Source organism: Artibeus jamaicensis, unplaced genomic scaffold (assembly GCF_021234435.1).
Source record: "Artibeus jamaicensis isolate MK-2021 breed Jamaican fruit bat unplaced genomic scaffold, CSHL_Jam_final contig_519, whole genome shotgun sequence".
Classification (NCBI taxonomy): Eukaryota; Metazoa; Chordata; class Mammalia; order Chiroptera; family Phyllostomidae; genus Artibeus; species Artibeus jamaicensis.
This window is the reverse complement of record NW_026521871.1, coordinates 12,728,799-12,748,103: the sequence shown is the minus strand read 5'-3', so window position 1 is coordinate 12,748,103 and position 19,305 is coordinate 12,728,799. Positions and strand designations below refer to the sequence as shown.

The window sequence follows — 19,305 nt, the reverse complement described above, 5'->3', positions numbered from 1 at the left end:
CAGGGCACAGGCTACACTGGCTAAGGATGTGACAGGTCTCCTCTGACAAGCCCTGCCTGTGGCTGCTCCTGCCACCACTCAGCCTCCTTCAGGACAGTTCAGGCTCTTGGGCAACCCCGCACCTGCCTCAGGCCAGGCCAAGCAGCTGGAGTGAGGAAAGCCCCTGTTTCCCAAGAGAGTGAGTGCAATACCACTCCACTCTCACCACATCCCTCACCACCTCCCACTGGCAGATGCTCCAGGCTCTGTGCTCTTGGGCTGTCATGGCCAAGTGCTAGAGTCGGTTAGGAAAGTTGCTTCACAGGAGGGAAGAGTTCCCTTTCTTACGCCACAGTCTAGAACAAACTCCCTGGACAAACCGATGAGCATCAGTAAATGTGTTGAAGGGAAAGGGGAAGAGGCAAAGAAACAGTAGCTGGACTGGGTAGTGATGGGGAAAGAACAGAGGCCTGGGAAGCAGGACACACACTCTAGTCCTGGTCCAGTCTGCGACATGCTGGGGAGACTCAGGCAAGCCCTTCAATCCCTCCGGTTCCACCAGCACACGGAGTCTTGAATTAAGTTAACCATTTCTTTCCGATCCTAGTCACTGGCAATATGGTGGGAACCGCCTTCCCTGCCCAGGACCATCTGCTGCAGTGAGCTCACGTTTACTCAGCACCTAACATGCACCAGGGACGTACCTTGTTTTGTTTAACCCTCATAATAACCCACTAAGGCCTCCCTCATTTTGAGGATAAGAAACAATCTCAGAGGAATAAAGTCGCTTGAGATGAAGTCACACAGCACTGGGAAAATGTGGCATGGTGGTCACGTGAGAGGCAGGGCTCGGATTTAGGCCATTTATGCCAGAGTCCATGCACTTGACCACCTGGCTATCCCATGACTGTTCCCGGTCCTGGAGCGCTCCCTTTGGATGACAAACACTCATCCGCTAGGCTGTCCTGAGAACCTCCGTAAATGCACTTGGGTACTGGAAGCACCGGACGGAAAGGTCTCTACTGCTTTTCCAAGCACACATACCTATGACCAAGAGAAACAGGCTTGTTTCAAAGCTATGTAAAGAAGTCAAGGAAAAGCTGGGGTTCCAAGGACTAACTAGTCCCAAGTATCTCAGAAGGCCTCGTCGGACCGCACCAGACAAGGAGAGCCAACGTGGCCCTGCAGCTTCAGAGGGAGCGGGTGGGGCTGTGAGTGGGTGCAAGGCTGGTGTGTAGAGCGCCCTGAGTTAACCTAGCAGACGGCCTGCTCTGGGGATGGGCTGGGGCTTCACCTTCAAGTTTCACTGATGCAGGTGAATTAATAAGCACCCTCGGCAGAAAAATTAATAGAAGGCCAGCTCTTCTCTAGATATCAAAGTTATAAACCAACATATGAGACCTTTCCCCTAGCTTCTCAGTCCAGTGATGCTGGCACCCCGAGTCTTCTCTTTCTGAATAATACATGTTGTGTAACCAACCAGAATCTGGGCAGAAGAGAAGCAGCAGAGTTTATTCCCAGTCTCAAGGCCTGGGAACCAGGTGGCAGGGCAGCAGAGGAAGCCTTAACTATAAAGGAATAACCTGACCCCAAGGAGGCCTGGGACTTGAAGTGAAGATATCATCAGCCCCCTGTGAGCTAAAATATCTGTAACCCTCCTTGGCCAGCAGCAGGAATCGCTTTCGGTGTGGTCGGATGAGTAGTTCAGGTACCCTGGGATTCCTCTTACAGTTTTCGTTTCTTCCTTACTAAGAAACGACAGGGAGCCTGGGTAGGAGGAAGAAGGGAGATAACTGATAACTGTGAACTCCAATACAGGAGTGAGACATTGCAAATAAACCATGACCTTGAGGGCCCGGAGCACCAGCCTGTCCTAAAAAAGCTGGCCAGAGTCAAATCAGGGTTCCTGAACGCCAGGGCTCACTTTGTTCACCTATCTTCTCTGATCCCTCCAATTTTCCTTCGGGGGGGGGGCAATGGGAAGACTGCCATCTCTCGGCCTGCTGATCATGAAAAGCACTACTAAGTTTATCTGCATCTCTTGTCCTATGACACAGAATCGAGAGCAAGTGACCTCGGGGACAAAGGCTAGGCAGACAGCCTGACTGAAGATCAAGTCAAAAGGGAGGTCTGCCTCCATCGCCTTCCTTGAGGGCTATGAACTACAGCTATAGCTAGTGAGGGAAAGCACCTGAACATCTGGGTTTGGGAGAAGAGCTTGCTGGGCAATGTGCTAGGCCTGTCTTACACCCGTGTGCTCCTTGGTTCCAGCCTAACTAGAAGTCTAGAATGAACATACACCAACCCCACAGAATCAGCAGATGCTGTCTTTGCTATTTCTCATTTGAGACAGACCTGCCTACACTAGCTTCTGATCAGAAAGGCCAGGCACAATTCATGAGACCTTGGGAAAAAAGTAGGTGCAGGGCCCAGGTAGGACCTGTCCACCTGTCCCCAGACTCTCCAACCCAGCTACAGTGCCAGGGAGCATGCTTCCTCTGGGCTTGCGGGTCCACCAAGCTATGTGCAGGAGACTTAGCTAAAAGCATCCCACCACACCTGATGCTATGCAAGAGGAGCTAGCCGCTGCACCACTGACACGGGTGGGCAAGCACAGAACCCAAAGAAAGCAGAGTTAAAGCACTCAGTCAGGAAATGACCAAACAATCTGATACGAGAATCAGGAGAGTGGTGATTCTGCGCAAGGACATTCTAGAGGCAAGGAAATGGCAGGTGGCCGGGAGAGACTTACCAAGTGCTTAGGGCAGTGAACGAGGCTCTAGACAAAGACTTGATTTAACAAAGCTGTATACTGTATACAAGCTAGAACTTGAGCACTTCCTCTCCCTTAGCACTGAGATAAGAGCTCTCTGGCTGCTGTATGTTTGGGGGGCGGGGGGAAGAAGATCCACTGCCTGCCTCCTTACGAAAAAGGTACCGAGAAGACTAAAAATGTATAAAAAGTCACCATGCACAGAGTAAGTGGGCTCCATTTCAATTATTAACACCTGTTTGACTCTCTCATGTAACTCAAAGGCTCATTAAACAACAAAGTAGTCTGAAATTTATCTTGTTCAACAATCCAGTGTGAACTATAGAAACTCTGATTTCCTACCAGTTAAAATGCAAGCAGTGAGCAACCAGGTTGGCTTGCAAAGGGCAAGGCAAATACAGGGATATGATAACTGCCTCTCCAAGGCCCTTAAGACTAAGGGAGCAGCCAAATGCCACTTTGGATGAGACGTCTCCTCCACCTTCAGGAACTCAGGAGGAACAGTGATGCTACACCCAGCACTGAGGGATTCTGGCAGCCCTGCTCGCCAAGATAAAATCCAGTCAATAAGGTACCAGCATGTACCTTAACAGTTCCTGCACGTCCCTCTGGTGCCACTGGTCTCACCCCTACCACAGCACGGCAACCACAAAACTGCTTTCTGTCACTAGAGATCAGATTTCCTGCTTCCAGGACTCCATAGAAATGTTGCGATATACTATGTATTCTTCTTGTCTGCATTCCTTGCACAGCACGTTCGGCTACGCTGCTGGCTGTATCAGCAGCTCACTGCTTTCTGCTGCTGACAGGCACTACACGCAGATACACTGGCATTTGTGTGTCCTGTGTCCACGGACATTGGGATTGTTTCCTGCTTGGGGCAAGTACAAATGAGGTTGCTATTTATGTACGAGTTCTTCTGTGGCCATATTTTCTTTCCTCTTAGGTAAATATCTAGGGGTGAATTCTGGGCTCTATAACAGGCATACATTTCTTTATAAGAAAATTTCAGCTTTTCAAAGTGTACCTTTTACATTTTTGCCAGCGGTGTATAAAAGTTTCAAAGCTCACCACCTTTTCAACTCTTGTCATTGTCAATCTTTTTAATTTTAGCCATTTTTGTGGGCAGATAGCAGAATCTAATCATTGTTTAATCTGCATTTCCCTGCTGACTAATGATATCTTTTCATGTGCTGATTGGTCATTTGTATATTTTCTTTAGAGAATTATCTATGTAGACCCTCTGCCTATGCTTAAACGGTGTTTTTTGTCTTTCTACTGAGTTGTAAGAATTGTTTACATATTCTTGGTGCAAGCACTTTGTCAGATACTCTTATTCCAAATCTTTTCCCTAGTCTGTAGCTTTACAGTATGTGTTTGAAGGTCAGAAATGTACAATTTAGACAAAGTCCAATTTATATATTTTTAAAAATGGTTCAAGCTTTTTGCGTCCTTAGAAATCTTTGCTTACCACAAGGTCATACAGCTTTTCTCCTACATTGTCTTCTAGAAGTGTTACAGTTTTCACTTCTGCATCTAGATCTGCGATGTGTTTCTACTCGATTTTTGTGTATGGTGTCAGGAACTGTTTTTAAGCTATGTACCCTTCCCTCTGGAGCTGGGTACGGCATGATTCTTCTGTGGTGTCTACTGAATGCCTCGGAGCTCAACAAAGTCTCTCACTCTTCACTGGAAAGAAAAACATCCCCCCGAACTGAATTCAGCTCATACTCCCCAGCAGCTGTTCTTTTATGTCTTCGCAGCAGCAAAGGTGAAACTCTGCCTCGTTAAGTTTCACCCTATGCACACACAGACTAATGTTTAGAAGACTCGAGGAGACCCCTAAAAGCAAATACCTAGAGTTTTTCTTCTATGTAGCCCTTTTTTCCCCACATTGTCCCTGAAAATTCCATCCACTCCGGCTTCCTCAACTCTGGCTTCCCGATTCAGCAAGGCTGCTGAGTTCTGCTGGGCTCCTCCTCAATGCACTTAGTTAGACCTGAAAACTGCCTCCAGCAGGAAGGTGGGATGAAGACCACAGGGCTCTTCTCAGTATTTTAATTTCCTCAGAGATCACTATCCTGGCTGCCTGTTTTCCAATGTCTGCAAATAGTTGTTCTGTATATTTGGGTTTGTTTTCAGGTTGCTTCCAGAAGAAGGACAAGTTCTATACCAGTAACTCCTTTACTGACCAAAGCCTCTTCATCCCTTTGGAACAGGCTCGTATTTTAAATCTATCTATCTATCTATCTATCTATCTATCTATCTATCTATCTATGAATGAAAGAGTCCTCTGACTTCAATGACAAGCCCTATCTGATTTCAATCTCAAAATGAGAACCCGTCGGCTTTTCCTGGTATACTTCATCATGCCTAGAAAAATGGCTGCAATGAAGCTCTCAGTGAAAGCCAAGCAGAGGAGGGACAATGGGAACCAAATGGTGTGGAAAAACTCATAGCAGCGAGAGAAGCGGCGCCCGTTTCACACGCTGCCCGTGAACGCTGCACACGGCAGACAGGCAGAGCGGTCTAGTCCCAGCAGCAGGACGAGACCCCCCAGGTTTGAACTTCAGCACCGCACTTAGTGGCCGCCACAACCTTAGACAAGTCACTTAACCTCTCTGTGCCTTAGTTCCCCAGGTATAAAATCGGGTAACACGAGTACCCACCTCACATGGCTAACGCAAGAACTAAAAGAGTAACACATGTAAGGCACTTACAGGGACTGGCATACAATGAGCACTCTACAAATGTAACTAAGTGCTATTACCAGATCAAAAACAGGCAAAAGCACCTTCGGAACCTGAGCTCTCACCTCCCAACCAGGCACAGCTTTCCAAGCAAGAATTCCAAAACAAACCCTCCATTTACAAAGTCTCAAAATATCCCCCTACAAGTTACTTACTAATTACAAAGGGAACAACTGTAACTTCACAGGGGACAGACCTGGAGGAACCGCCTTCCCCAAGCTGTCAAGGAGAGCCCTTCTGTGTCGCTAGGGGAATATGGGGAGAGTTCAAGATCAGGGGCCTCAAGTTCCCACACGCTGAGGAGGTCGCAACATCATTCCTGCAGCATACTCCCCAAAACACACAACCCTAACGTGATCACAAGAACACATCTGACAAACCCAACCTGAGACACTCTACAAAATCACTGGCCTATACTCTTTAGAAGCAACCAGGCTAAGAAATACAAAGAAAATCTGAGAAATTGTTCCAGAGTAAAGGAAACTGAAGGGATGTGACAACAGAATGCAAGCATGACCCTGGGCCAGGATAAAATAGCTGTGAGGACAGTACCTGGGCAACTGATGAAGTCTGAATACAGACTGTGGACTGATAACACATTAATGTTAAACATCCTGAGTTTTGACAGTTGTACTGTGGTTATAAGAGAGAACTACAAATGCTAAACTATTTAGTGGTGAGAAAAGAGACGATCTCAGTCTACCCCGTCTTTTACGTCTCCCTGCTCTTTTTATGACTATCCTCCCAGTAGAGAGCAAGCTGCCATTCTGGGCTCGCGCACAGAGCCAGAGCACCAGCCTGTGCCAGCACCAGCCTGGCAGCCAAGCAGGCCAGGCCCGATGAGAAGCAGAGACACAAAGAGACCTAACGTGCACAGTACAGACTGCACATCTACAGACCTCAAAGAACAGTACTAGTCATTAAGGAAAGTTTCTTGGAAGAGGGGAGGATAGGGCTAGGTAAGGAGGAAAAGGAAAAGCACTGAGGGGAAGGACAGATGTGGGTCAGGGAGGAAGCAGGACTGGGTTTGGCGGGTGCAGGGGCTGGGACAAGAGCAGCCCTGCAGTATCTTGCTGCATCTGATAACACGGCTATTCTCCTTGGCCAGGTCTACAAGGCAAACCTCGGTGACTGCAATGTCTACAGCATACAAAGAGCTAAGAAAAGAAGGATGGCGCAGGTCCAGGAGTCCGACTGTTGGGCAAGATACCAGAATGCCACCTCGGTCCCAGGCAAAGGACTCCCTACATAACACTATGGGCGGCTACAGCCAGCGGGACCGAGGACTGAGAAACTCACTGGCAGGATCCAGTGGTTCACACACTACGAGCATCTTCAGACAGCACTGCTCCCCACCCACCCCCTACACCTTCATGCCTCCTACCACTGCAATCCAAGGCTATTGATGGAAAAAACACATTCATTTAAGTCTCCCTGCACTTCAGTTGCAGAGCCCCAACACCCATCTCTCAGGCAAAGGGTGGGGCCAATAGTGCAAACAGCAGATCTGCAATCTCCAAATCGGCTACATCAGAAACCCCAACAGCAGGCCCCGGCCGGTGAGGAGCAGCCCCGGCCGGTGAGGAGCAGCCCGGCCGGTGAGGAGCAGCCCGGCCGGTGAGGAGCAGCCCGTCTGTAACGCACCACCTCCCGCGAGCTCTGAGGAAGTCTCCCGGCAACATGCACCAGCTGCAGGCAGCTTCGCTCACCGGGTGACCTGCAAACTAGCCCCAAACTCACTTCCCAAACAGAAAACCTGCTCAAACGCATCAGTGCTGCCTGGACCAGGGTGTTCACTCACATTACGTGAAGGTTGGGGCAAGAGATGCAGACTGCACCGCGGCTGTTCACCTGCTCCCGCAGGACGGCATCTCCAGCTTGTGTCATTTCACTGGAGCACTGTTACCACCTCGTCTCCCTACATTATTTTTCAGGTTACTAATGAAAATGTCCTTTAAGAAAACGGAAAAGTCTGTATAGAACACCGATGAGGTTAAGAGGTTACAACAGCCAGCCCGCAGACTAGAACAAAAGGTAGGGGGGAAAGCATTTTGAGAAAGGTGAACAGGACTTCTGCCAAGATGGAGGCGTAGGTGGAAGCACTGTGCCTTCTCGTACAACCAAGCTTAAAAACAACAAAGTTTTAGCAACAAAAACGCAGCCAAACCACAGAAAATTGAACTATACCAAAGTCTGACAACAACGAACCCTTCAGCCAGACCAGTGAGAGGAGCAGAGCCAGCAGCACAGCAGGGTGGGGCAGGAAAGATCCACCGGACCAACCCAGGCGCTGGACCCAGGCACAGCGGCAGCCGTAGGCGAATCCCAGGTGTGGAGTAGCAGCGGGCAGACCCACTGAGGGCCCAAGGCTGTGGACTCACTGAGGGCTGACCACAGTCACACATTCGCGCACAGATAAACCGGTGAAGGAGCCAGTGGATAGACAGACTGTGCGGGCTCCAGTGGTGGGAAGTGGCAGAGGGGATAGCTATTACCTCTCTCTGACCCCCATCCCCACATACAGCATCACAACCCAGCGACCTGGGTGGCCCCGCCCTGGTGAACACCTAAGGCTCTGCTCCTCATACGTAACAGGCACGAACAGATCAAAACATGGCTCAAGAACAACTCAGAGCCCCAGAGCCCATAAATCTAAGCAATGAAGAAATAGCCAAACTTTCAGACGCACAGTTCAAAACACTGGTGATCAGGATACTCACAGAACCGGTTGATTTTAGTCACAAATTAGAGGAACATATGAAGGCTAAACTAATTGAAATGAATGGAAATGCACAGGAAACCAATAGTGATGGAAAGGAAACTGGGACTCAAATCAAAGGAGTGGACCAGAAAGAGGAAAAAAATGACCAAACACAAAAGAATGAAGAAACAAAAATTCAAAAAAATGAGGAGAGACTTAGGAACCTTCAGGACATCTTTAAACATTCCAACATTCGAATGATTAGGGTACCAGAAGGGGAAGAGGAACAGCCACGAGTAAAAAACTTATTTGAACAAATAATAAAGGAGAATTTCCCCAATCTGGCAAAGGAAATAGACTTCCAGGAAATCCAGGAAGCTCAGAGTCCCAAAGAAGTTGGACCCAAGAAGGAACACACCAAGGCACATCATCATTACATTAGCCAAGATTAAAATGAAGGAGACAATCCTAGAAGCAGCAAGAGATAAGGGGACAGTCACCTACAAAGGAGTTCCCATCAGACTGTCAGCAGATTTCTCAAAAGAGACCTTACAGGCAAGAAGGGGCTGGAAAGAGGTATTCCAAGTCATGAAATCCAAAGACCTACATCCAAGATTGCTCTATCCAGCAAAGCTTTCATTTAGAATGGAAGGACGGATAAAGTGCCTCTCAGATAAGATCAAATTGAAGGAGTTAAACATCACCAAACCCTTATATGAAATGTTAAAGGGACTTACCTAAGAAAAAGAAGATAAAAAAGATGAACAGTGAAAGGACAGCAAACTCACAGTTATTAACAACCACACCTAAAACAAAAGCAAACTAGGTGGACAGCTAGATCAGGAGTGAACCATAGAAATGAAGATCACATGGAGGGTTAGCAACAGGGGAGTGGGAGAAGGAGAAGGGGGAAGAAGGTACAGAGAATAAGTAGCATAGACGGTAGGTAGAAAATAGATAGGGAGAGGGTAAGAATAGTGTGGGAAATACAGAATCTAAAGAACTTGAGACATGTGTTCATAAACTAAAGGGGGGAATGGTGGGGGAGGGGGTGTGCAGGGTAGAGGGAAATGAAGCGGAGAATAGAACAACTGTAATGGCATAATCAATAAAATACATTAAAAAAATAAATAAAAATAAAAATAAAAAAAGAAAGGTGAACAAATAAAAAAACCCACAGTGTTGGCTGCACGTGTCCCAACCTGGCGTGCATACAACTCTGTGAAAAAGCATGAACGCTCTTGGCACCTGACACTGGTTAGTGACAGGAAATAACACAGACACTTGACACCAAGTCTTTCAAAGTTTTAGAGCCAAGGAAAATATGGGTTGAGTGCCCCGGCCAGCTGAGCGACCCTTCTCCCCCACCACCCCTTCACCACGTGCCTCCACCCACATCAAACCAGGCCCTGGCTACGGCCAAGCCTCCCCAGCCACTGTTCCCACCTCCTGAGAAGCAGCTCAGGTGGAGCCTGGCTATGGCACAGAATGTTAGAGTGAAGACACGTTAGTCCAAATTAAATGAAATGGGGGGAAGACGTGTTCGATGACAAGACAGGACTGTGGGAATTCAAGTGAGAAGTCTTTTTCTCATTGGCCCAAATGCAATTCCAGTGGTTTGACTATTCCGTTGCGGCAGCTACAGGAGTTTTAGAACATGCCGACAACTGGAATTCTCATGAGAGACATTTTTCAGCAAAGCCCAACCCCACCGAACCTGGGACCATGCTCACAGAAGGAGCCAGAGGTTCCCAGGATTCGCCCACACGGGCACTCAGCTATCCAGAATCAAGGCTGGACTAAAACTCCAGGGATGGAAGCATCTCTGCTTTCTCTACACCTGTGTGGAATGCGGTAGACAACCTACAAAAGCTAGTTAATGGCAAGGAAATGTAATGATTAACAGCTAAAAGCAATGTTTCCAGGCCTGGCTGGTGTGGTGGCTCAGTGGACTGAGCACAGACCTGTGAACCAAAAGGCTGCTGGTTTGATTCCCAGCCGGGGCATGTGCCTGGGTTGCGGGTCCAGTGCCCAGTGGGGAGGCGCGTGAGAGACAACTGATCAATGTCTCTCTCACACACTGGTGTTTCTCTACCTCTCTTTCTCCCTCCCTCCTCCTCTCTTTAGAAGTAAATATGTAAGACTAAAAAATATATTTTAAAAGAAGCAATGTTTCCAGAGCCAGGCAGCGTGACGCAATCAATTACTGGCTGCACGACCTTGGGTAGGTTATTTAACCTCCCTGCGGCTGAGTTACCTTAGACATTAAACAGAGCTAATACCAGCCCTCACCTCTCGAACGGGCTAACACATGACGCCTGGCATGGAACGGTGCAGCAGGCCTGCCCGCATCGCCACGCCACCTACCTCAGGAGGCACTGCCAATGGCACAGGGGCTAGGAGAGACTCACTGGGTCCCCATGACTTCTCCTACAGCCCAAAGGATACAAACAGTAGGATGTTTCTCAGGGGGACCCCATGAGACCTCAAAGGGGCATGATAAAACTGCTTTAAAAGAAAGGATCTCAAAGAAACAATCCAAATGGACCATGAGGTTAATGCAGAACCTGCCTTGCCACCCAATGATTTAACTTACTAAGTGCGAGCCGTCGGAAGAGGCCTGACACTGAAGAAGGACGGCTCCCCAGAACCCCCTCCCAACCACTGCCTCTTTCTGGGAGCCTCTGACCGCACGCGCTTTCCGGCCCCCAGAACGACAGCCAGGCCCCTGGTCGGGATCCTAGGTGGAGCTTTGCTCTCCCCACTCCCTCCGTGCTGAGAGCCCCTCACATCTTCAACTCCGGTGCTGTGCGTAGGCAGGGCCTCCTCGGGCTGCTACGCCAAGTCCCCTGGCAGGAACCCTCATCCTTCCTCTCAAGTCTATTCAAATTTCTCCGACCGCTCCACACTGTCAGCACGGGATCCTGCTATTTTTGACCACAGCCCACTCCAGCTGTGAGGGGACTGAGTCTCAGCTCTGCTTTGTCAAGGTGGCACCCAGCACCACACCCGGCACCCAGCACCTTCACAAACCCTGACAGTTGACTGTTCTCACCCTTCAGGGGCAACACACTGACCTACTCTGTTCTGCCACAGCTTGTGAGTCTGCTGACTAATCCACAAACAGAGCAAATACAGTTCTCAGCAGGGACGATGGTGGCCCCGGGGGACAACTGGAAATGTCTGGAGATAATGTGGGTTGTCACAACAGGGGTTCAGGGGTGGGGAGCTATTGGCATCCACTGGGTAGGGGCCAGAGTTGCTGCTAAACACCCTATAATGCACAGGACAGCCCCCACAACAAGGAATTATCTGGCCTGAAATGTCAGCAGTTGGAAATGCCACGTTGAAAAACCCTGGGTTGGATGAGCAACCTCCCAGTAGTGGGGTTGTCTAAGAAACCCATGGACCACATTCACACACACGTGAAGAACGGGATAACTCTTAAGGGTTAACCCTAACTCGAAATTACTAACTACTCTCCGAACAGTCACAAGCTCCAGAGAAACATTCCATGAAACCAGCAAGGAACCTGAAACCACCCAGGACCCTGCAAGCCCCTTCTCACCGTTACTGAGTGAACTACGTGCCACCTCCTCTCCCCTGCTCCCAGGGCCCCGCCTCTCAGACACTGGACCTCATTCCCGGGTGGGACAGCCACTCCTGCAGTCAAGAGAAGCCTTCTCAAGGCCGTGGCCAGAAAAGAAAGCTTGAGATATAACTCATACGTGCATTAAATATTGGTAACTCTCTTCAAATTTATATTTTCTTAATGCCATAACAAGAAATGCCATGGCTTTCTTAAAGCCATAAAACAGTCTGAAGCTTCAGATAATACTTTGGACATTAAAGAAAAGAATTATTAAGAAAGAAAATCAAAATTATTCAAATATGAAAAAATGAGCCAGGGCTGCAGAGCAATCAGAAAGTGCACCTGTGTGGAAAGGGGCGCAAAGAGGCAGGAAGAGTAGGGGATGCGGCTGGGAGCGTCTGGAGTCTGAGGGACCTGGTTTACCTTTCCGCTCTGCACCGACTAACCAGGACTTGGTGCCAGACTCTTTGCCTGCTCGATGCTCTCATTTGCAAAATAAAAATAACCCCTCCTTCCAGGATCCTGTGAAGTACCTCAAGTGCTGAGCACAGCACTCTCAGGCTGGGGACTCAGTGAAGAGCAGAGCAAGCGGAAGAAAAGAAGCTGGCACTAGTGGCCAGTGCCACCACCTGTTACCAAAGGACCTGGGCCCGATAATGCCAGGGGCTCAGATGTAGGTTCATCACCTGTAAGTGGGCTGCCCTGGTCCACCCACTGCCTTCTCTAGGCCCATAGGAGACTCTGTTGGTGAAAACAAAGAAAGGGGTGGGTGAAGAACGGAGATCATTACATATACCAAAGACACTTGGCTTGGGTACATGCTAATTTGCAATTCACGATCACTGTGCTAGTTGAGAAAGAGAAACTATTTTACACTTTATGCAGTCATGAACTGTAAAAAGGTGGCTAAAGGTAAAGGTGTTATGCAAACAAGATGAAAAGGGGAATATTTAACCTAAATCCAGAAAACAAGTTACTCAGGAACTTGTGAAATGTTCAAGGGAACTCCTCAATCCAAATATTGTAATAATAATTAGGATGAAGGCATCACCGCCAACCTTTGCCCCTTATGGAGGGCCTAACACTGACCCCATCTTCCTTACAGACATTCTTTCTAATCTCCACATTCCCGTTTGGCTGGGGAGGAAGCTGAAGCTTCAAGAAATACCCAGGTGCCCAGGGGCACTTTGGGGCAGAGCAGGAGGGGAAGCCAGGTCAGACTGGTCCCAGAGCCCAGGGTCCTGCTGTTTTTAACTGCCTGTTAAACTCTGTCAACATGACTTCATCTTCATGTAAATATCATATTAACTGCAGATGATTTTAAACAGATCATCAAAGCAGAGATCTGACAGGCCCCTGTGAGGGCAACACTTAAGGAACAGGGTATTTAAAAAGCTAAAGAATGCATTCCATTAAATTATTCTACAGTTCAGATTGTCTACTAATTCAGACAACTCTCTCTTGTGCCCTGATTTTATTCCAAATTAATGACATTTTATTATAAATAAAGGAGTAGGTACTACCACATAAATCAGCATTTAAAAAACCTTAAAAGTTTCTAAAAATTAAGACTTCTAACAAGCTGTCAGGCTAAAGCTGGCCACACTCCCTCGCCTGTGGGGTCAATAGCAGCCAGGGACAAGAAACAGGAACATTCTCCCTCTGCCTGGGCTGCTACTCAGGAAGGAGAGGAAGGAGGACACGTACGAGTTGGGCATCCAGCCCAGAGACACTCCCCTCACTCGTGAGCTCGAGCTCCAGCTCCAATTCAGCCAGCACCAGGTCTCGTTCCTTTACCAGGAGGTAGTCACTGAGTGAAAATTTACCGGGCGACAGGATATTCACACGATCTCAGTGTCACTACCACAAAGATAAATTTTAACTGCAAAGAGGACAATGCACCTTTGTACGGAAGAGATGGAGAGACCTCCCCCACACCCAGCAGTGGACCTGCCCCTCAGCGGGACTGCCTGATGTCACGTGACTCCTGATGTGCCGGAATGTGAAGCACACAGCACCATTTTTGGATTGTTCTTGCTGTCAGAAAGGTTATCTCGATCTAATAGCTCCTCCAAACTCAGGAAACACAGGAGTCAGCGAAACAGCTCAAACACCGCAACAAGGAAACGCCCAGACAACTCCAGAACATGAGACACTGTGCATGACAACTGGCCAGGACTCTTCAGAAAGGCAATGTCATTGAAAAAAGAACCTCGCACGTGTGAGCATAGGGGGAGAGTCTTCTAGGGTAAAAGTGACTTAAAAAAAAGGAAAGAGAAGACCCTGAGTGGGTCATAGTTCTTGAAAACTCCAGCTAGGAGTGATTTGTGACACTTGGAGAAGTGTGAATATGGACTGGATATTAGCGGGTACTATGAAGTTGCTTGTTTTCTGAGGTGTGATCATAAGGCTGTTGGTTATGTCGAAGACTGTCCTTATTCTTAGGAGGCTCAACTGAAGTTCCTAGGATACAGTGTGATGCTGGCTGCAACTAACCTTCAGATGGCTCAGAAAATCAACAACAACAAAGAGATAAAGTAAATATGACAAAATGTGAACAATATCTGAATCACTCTATTACTGTTCATCTTTTCCGTATGTTTGACATTTTAAAAAATAAAAACTGGGATACAGTGGGAAGAGCCAACCCCGGAAAAAGTCGTCCCAACCTGAGTGTGTCCGTACAGAACGTACAGGGAGGCCGGTTCATCCTGGGACAGGATACCAGGGATTATCTGAGGTTAAGATTTCAAAGCTGGGTAGACTGGTTTGTGGTGTTAGTTCCGACCTCAGAAAAAAAGCTACCATTTCTCAGTGCCAGCAGTGTTTCTGTAAATCACTGACACCTTCTCCCAGCTGGCTCATCCCCATGTCTGTTACATGAAAAATGCACCGTGATTTATCCAAGCTCTCAAAAGGCTTGTTTTGTGAGAAACCAATTCTGTCTATACTTCAGCCCAGAACTCTGACTGTGCACAGTGAAGGAGGCTTGAGTTTGCTGTGCATTCACAGCAAACTCAAACCTCCTTGTGAGAATAAACACCCCAAATGCCAACACACACCCTGGCCAGTACTGACCTCTGGCTGACAGCAGGCCATTACCCTGCGCTGGAGCAGTCTGCTGAGTTCCACAATGCGCAGCTCCGCTCTGCTGGGACTCCAGCATGAGTGTCTACATAGAGTCACAGACTACAGAGAAAGCCACCAACACAAGAGGAACCGCTCAGCAAGCAGATCATGACAAAGCCTCCTCATTTAAAGCATTTCTTTCTACTCAGACACCCAGTGCCATTCAGTGACATCTCAGAAAACCCAGAGTGGGAAGTCCCTGTATCAGCCTGCCTCCGAGTTGATTCAGCTTTCCTAGCTGGAGCTTCTGGAAGGCTTACCAGTTTAAAAGGCGATGCTGACACTGGGACACGCTTGTGGACAGTAGCCTGTAAGAGTCTCTATGTTGACAGAGCTTGAAGCATCAGCTCCATCCATTACCTGGCACCCAGACTCTCAATTGACCGGACTGAACCATCTGAAAACCCCGCATGGTGAGCCAAACACCAGGATGAGAAATTCTTGTGAGAATCAAAATCCTCCCTTGAGATGTGAATAATACAAGAAGTCTTCCTCCAGGGCAGAATCTTCCAGGATGAAAAAGCATAGCAACTTGTAAATAGAGGAAAAAAAAGTGGCTTTTCTGGGTAGAAAAAGAAACATAAAAACCATGGTCTAAGAAGTCACTGAAATTGGTACAGAGAACGATGAAAAGTACCTCCCAGCCTGTGTGGCAGAGAAGTGGATCCATCCCACAGAACAGAGCTGGTCCAACAGGGAAACAAAACAGCTCCTGCCCTCAGAACTGGGGGAAGCGTCAGAAGAGAGGCACTGGGCCCCGGCCTGCGGGACAAAAGCACAGGAAGGGAAAAGACTGACTCCACAGAGGAGAGGGATTGTTCATTCGAACTGCTCAGGAGGGAAGACTGGTATTTAAAATATGCTTGAAGAAGATAACGATGGAACTGATGAAAGACAGAGTGGCCAGAGCAGACGCTTGTCGTGGGAGTCCGGTGCCCCTGACAGCTCTGCCCAACTGAGGAAACGACGCTGTGAGTAGAAGACTAAAAGCCCAGACAAGGCCAAACAGCCCACAGACGTACTTCCCTGAGACCACCTCCACCTCCTTTTCTTTTCCCCAGCAAAGCCATTCCAAATATAAAGCAGCCTCTTAGATTTCCTCCTTTTCTCAGTGTCAGCAAGGCAAGTGCAAAATGGAAGAGCACCACTGATATATTTCAACAGAACCAAGTTTAAGAGATAAGAAGGGAACTTGTCTGACTGGGTTCCAGTCTGCTGTCTGCTGGGTGGGGGACTAAAGCTCTGGCTCTCATCGTCACTTCTGTGTCCAGGGCAGACACAGCCCTAGCCTTTCCAACTCTTCTCCCCAACCCTCCCACTCATTATTGTTCCAGGACCTACTACCCACTTCCACAAGCTTCCTCCATGTCTAGCCTTACATTGAGCAAGAGACCACTTTGTAGTTTGGTCTCATACAGAAAGTACTAACCACAGTGGATCTGCATATGTGCTCACACAATATTAAGTAAAGAAGCGAGTGTGTCCCTGAAGACTCGCACGGCCAACACCATTACTCTGAACACATTCAACCCGGCACATTTCTCAGCTGCGAGCAACTCTACCCAGTCATAATCACATTTCCCTCTCTGAATCACAAGCATCAAACCCTAGGGAGTAAGTAAGGCCATCAGCATCAATCAAATATATGAACATAGCCAGAGCTAGGCTAAGAAATCTTAGGTTAGAGAACAAAATAAAAACTAAATCTGCAGTTCCTTTAGAGTGAAAGGAAGGTCAGATGGAGGAAGGCGGAGTGGGAGGGGAGTAAAGACCCATACACAATGTCTTGAAAACACACAGTTCAAGAACCCAAGTCAGCAGCTAATTTTGGCTACGTAGTCACAAATTACTACTGCAAGAACAAGTGGGTATTTATTTGTTCAGCAAGGAAAATAGCCAGGCAAGTAGAGACTAAAAAGAAAAGTGGCAAACACATACACTGGAGCACTTGTTGCAAGACTTACCAAGGCCGGGCAACCAGAAGAAAGTAGTATTCAAGAGCAGCCTTTTCAGGATACCAAAAGTCTAGGACAATTCACCCCCCAAAGCCCTATGTTATAAACAAGCAAAGCTGCTACTTGAGCATCTGGGCCTACAAGACACAAGCACACTGCTGCAGGATCCGGCCCAGGTGTTGAGGTGAGTACTTTCTGGCAGGAACTCCTCACTCTGTCCACGTGAGCACAGTGGGGAAGTTCTGAGAACAAGTCATTCTGGAATTAATGCCTCTGTCCAGATAGTTATGCCCTTCCTTCCCCCAAAATGCAATCGCAGAGGCACTCCTAGGCCTACCAGCCAACCAAAACTAGCTCCTTGTTACTTTAAAAGGGAAGGATGTACACTAAGAAAACACACAACCCTCCCCTCTGCCCACCTGACAGCAGGGTGGAACTTCTAGTTTTCCAGAAGGGCCCTCTGGGGCTTTCCTCTCCAACAGGAAACTGTCGGGGAGGGGTTCCTGGTGACTTAGTACAGGGATTCGAGACCTACTGGGGCCTCTGCACCCCCTTCTCCATGAAGCCACTAGGTTGCCCAAGTCTCATGGAAAGGAAAGAAATTTGAGATATAAATAATAAGAGTGAGCTGAGAAAGGGAAGAGCCTAAGACGCTTGAGACTTAATTGGAAAAGTCTAGGACAGAATGGAACAGGTGGGCCCGTTCAGGAAGAAGGAAAAGAGGAAATGTGCGGAATAGGGGAGTCTGGGTGATTCCTGCGCCGACCAAAAGAGAAAATAAAACTGAGAAACAGGGTCCGGGGTAGGAGGAGATGAAGGGGAGGAGGTAGTACTGAGAACGCAATGCACAGCTAACAATCCAGGTATTGTAGAGTAGCGGGATGTAAATGCGACCGGGAGATAGTAAATCTTCTGAGTGTCGGCTCATTAAAAAGCTCAACATCAAACTAGGGATTTGGGGATGAGAGTTCAAAGCATGGAGGGAAGGCTGAGAAAAGCCTCTAAGACAGGGTCACAGCCTCAGGGTAGGTGGAGTAACCTTAATTCGCGATGACAAGGTGGTAAGAGAGCGACTTTTAGGCGGGTAACTGAGGCAAGGTGCGCACAGGTTGTAGGGGAGGAGGAGGGGTGACCTGTGGCTACGGGCAGCATCGATAAAGCTGTAGGCTCAGGATGCTCTCCCTTGGTCTGGGAATGCCCAGGCTGGGTTCGCCGGACGAAGGCACCTCCGCCAAGGGTCCCGGGTCCCCAGGCCTGAACTCTTCAGGCAGGAGGGTGCCTGAGAAGGTGCCTGGCCAGCTACTCGAGGTGCAGGGCCTCAGGAGGGTGGGGGTCCTGGACTCACGCATCAACGTGCTGAAGGCCACGACGCCGAGCAGCCCCTGCAGGAAGATGCCGAAACTGTGCATGAGTGCGCCGCTCTCGCAGCGGCCCGCCCCGGACGCAACGGTAGAGGGCGGCCCGCCCGGCAGTCCGTGGCTTGCGTTCCCGGCAGGGCCCTGCATGGCGGAGCTGGGGGAGGAGCGGGAGACACCTCGGCTCGCACAGCCTCGCTGCCTGCGGAGGCCGTGCCGCCGAGCCCCGAGCCCGGAGCTCGGAGTCCCAGCCGGGAGCCGGTTCCTCCGCCCCACGGCCGACTCAGCGCCGCGCGTAACCCGACGTCTGAGATCGCAGCGCCCGATTGGCTTGGCCAGAGGAGGGGGCGGGCCTTGGCCGGGGCAGCTCTCCCCACGAAGGGCGGGACTCCGGCCGGGACTCCGGCCGGGGGAGGTCGGAGTGTAAATCAATTGACAGGTGGGACTGACTAGGTGAGAACTGAGTTAACGTGAGAGCGAAGGATGGGCCCTGGGACCCGGGGCTCCAGATCAGTAGGGGGGAAAGCAGGGGAGGTCTGTGACTAAAGTCGTTTTCCCTCCAAGATAAATCCTTTATATCCTGCAAGCTTTTAAAGCAATATTCCGGCATTCCGCCCTCATATTCCAATTCAGTAGTTCTGAGGGCCTAATAATCTGCATTTTCAGCAAGCCGCCTGGATTATTCCGAAGCTGGTTGTTGAGAAAAACAATCCAAAACTCAGCACACAGGCATATGCCTTTCGATCCAGATGTTTGGCGCCGCGATAACCCAACCAAAGGCTTATCTTAGAGCTTCCAGTCGGTCAGGCCCTCGCCAACTTTTCTTTGCAATTACTTTATTGTTGTTCAATTATAGTTGTCTGCATTTTCTCCCCACTCCTCCCAACTTTTATTTTCTTAGCTAAATGTAATTTAAATGGTCACTTTCAATACAAATGAAATATACAATGTTTCTGGAAATGTGTTAATACATCTTTGTGATTCATTAAAAAAAAAAAGTCAACTTGTTTTTTTGCCAGTCTCCAACAACTCCCTCCACACATGCACATTTCCTCCCACCTAACCCTTTCT

At 48.7% G+C, this 19,305-nt stretch overlaps 1 protein-coding gene across 1 annotated transcript in view; it reads right to left on the bottom strand.

Moving 5' to 3' along the window:
• Nucleotides 1-18,514, bottom strand: part of STIMATE (STIM activating enhancer) — a 56,476-nt gene extending 37,962 nt beyond the window's left edge. Inside the window, exon 1 of the mRNA XM_037134795.2 lies at nt 18,225-18,514. Coding sequence (XP_036990690.1) covers nt 18,225-18,384 — 160 coding nt within the window. The 5' untranslated portion in view covers nt 18,385-18,514. The remainder of the gene's footprint in view (nt 1-18,224) is intronic.
• Between the last annotated feature and the right edge of the window lie 791 nt (nt 18,515-19,305).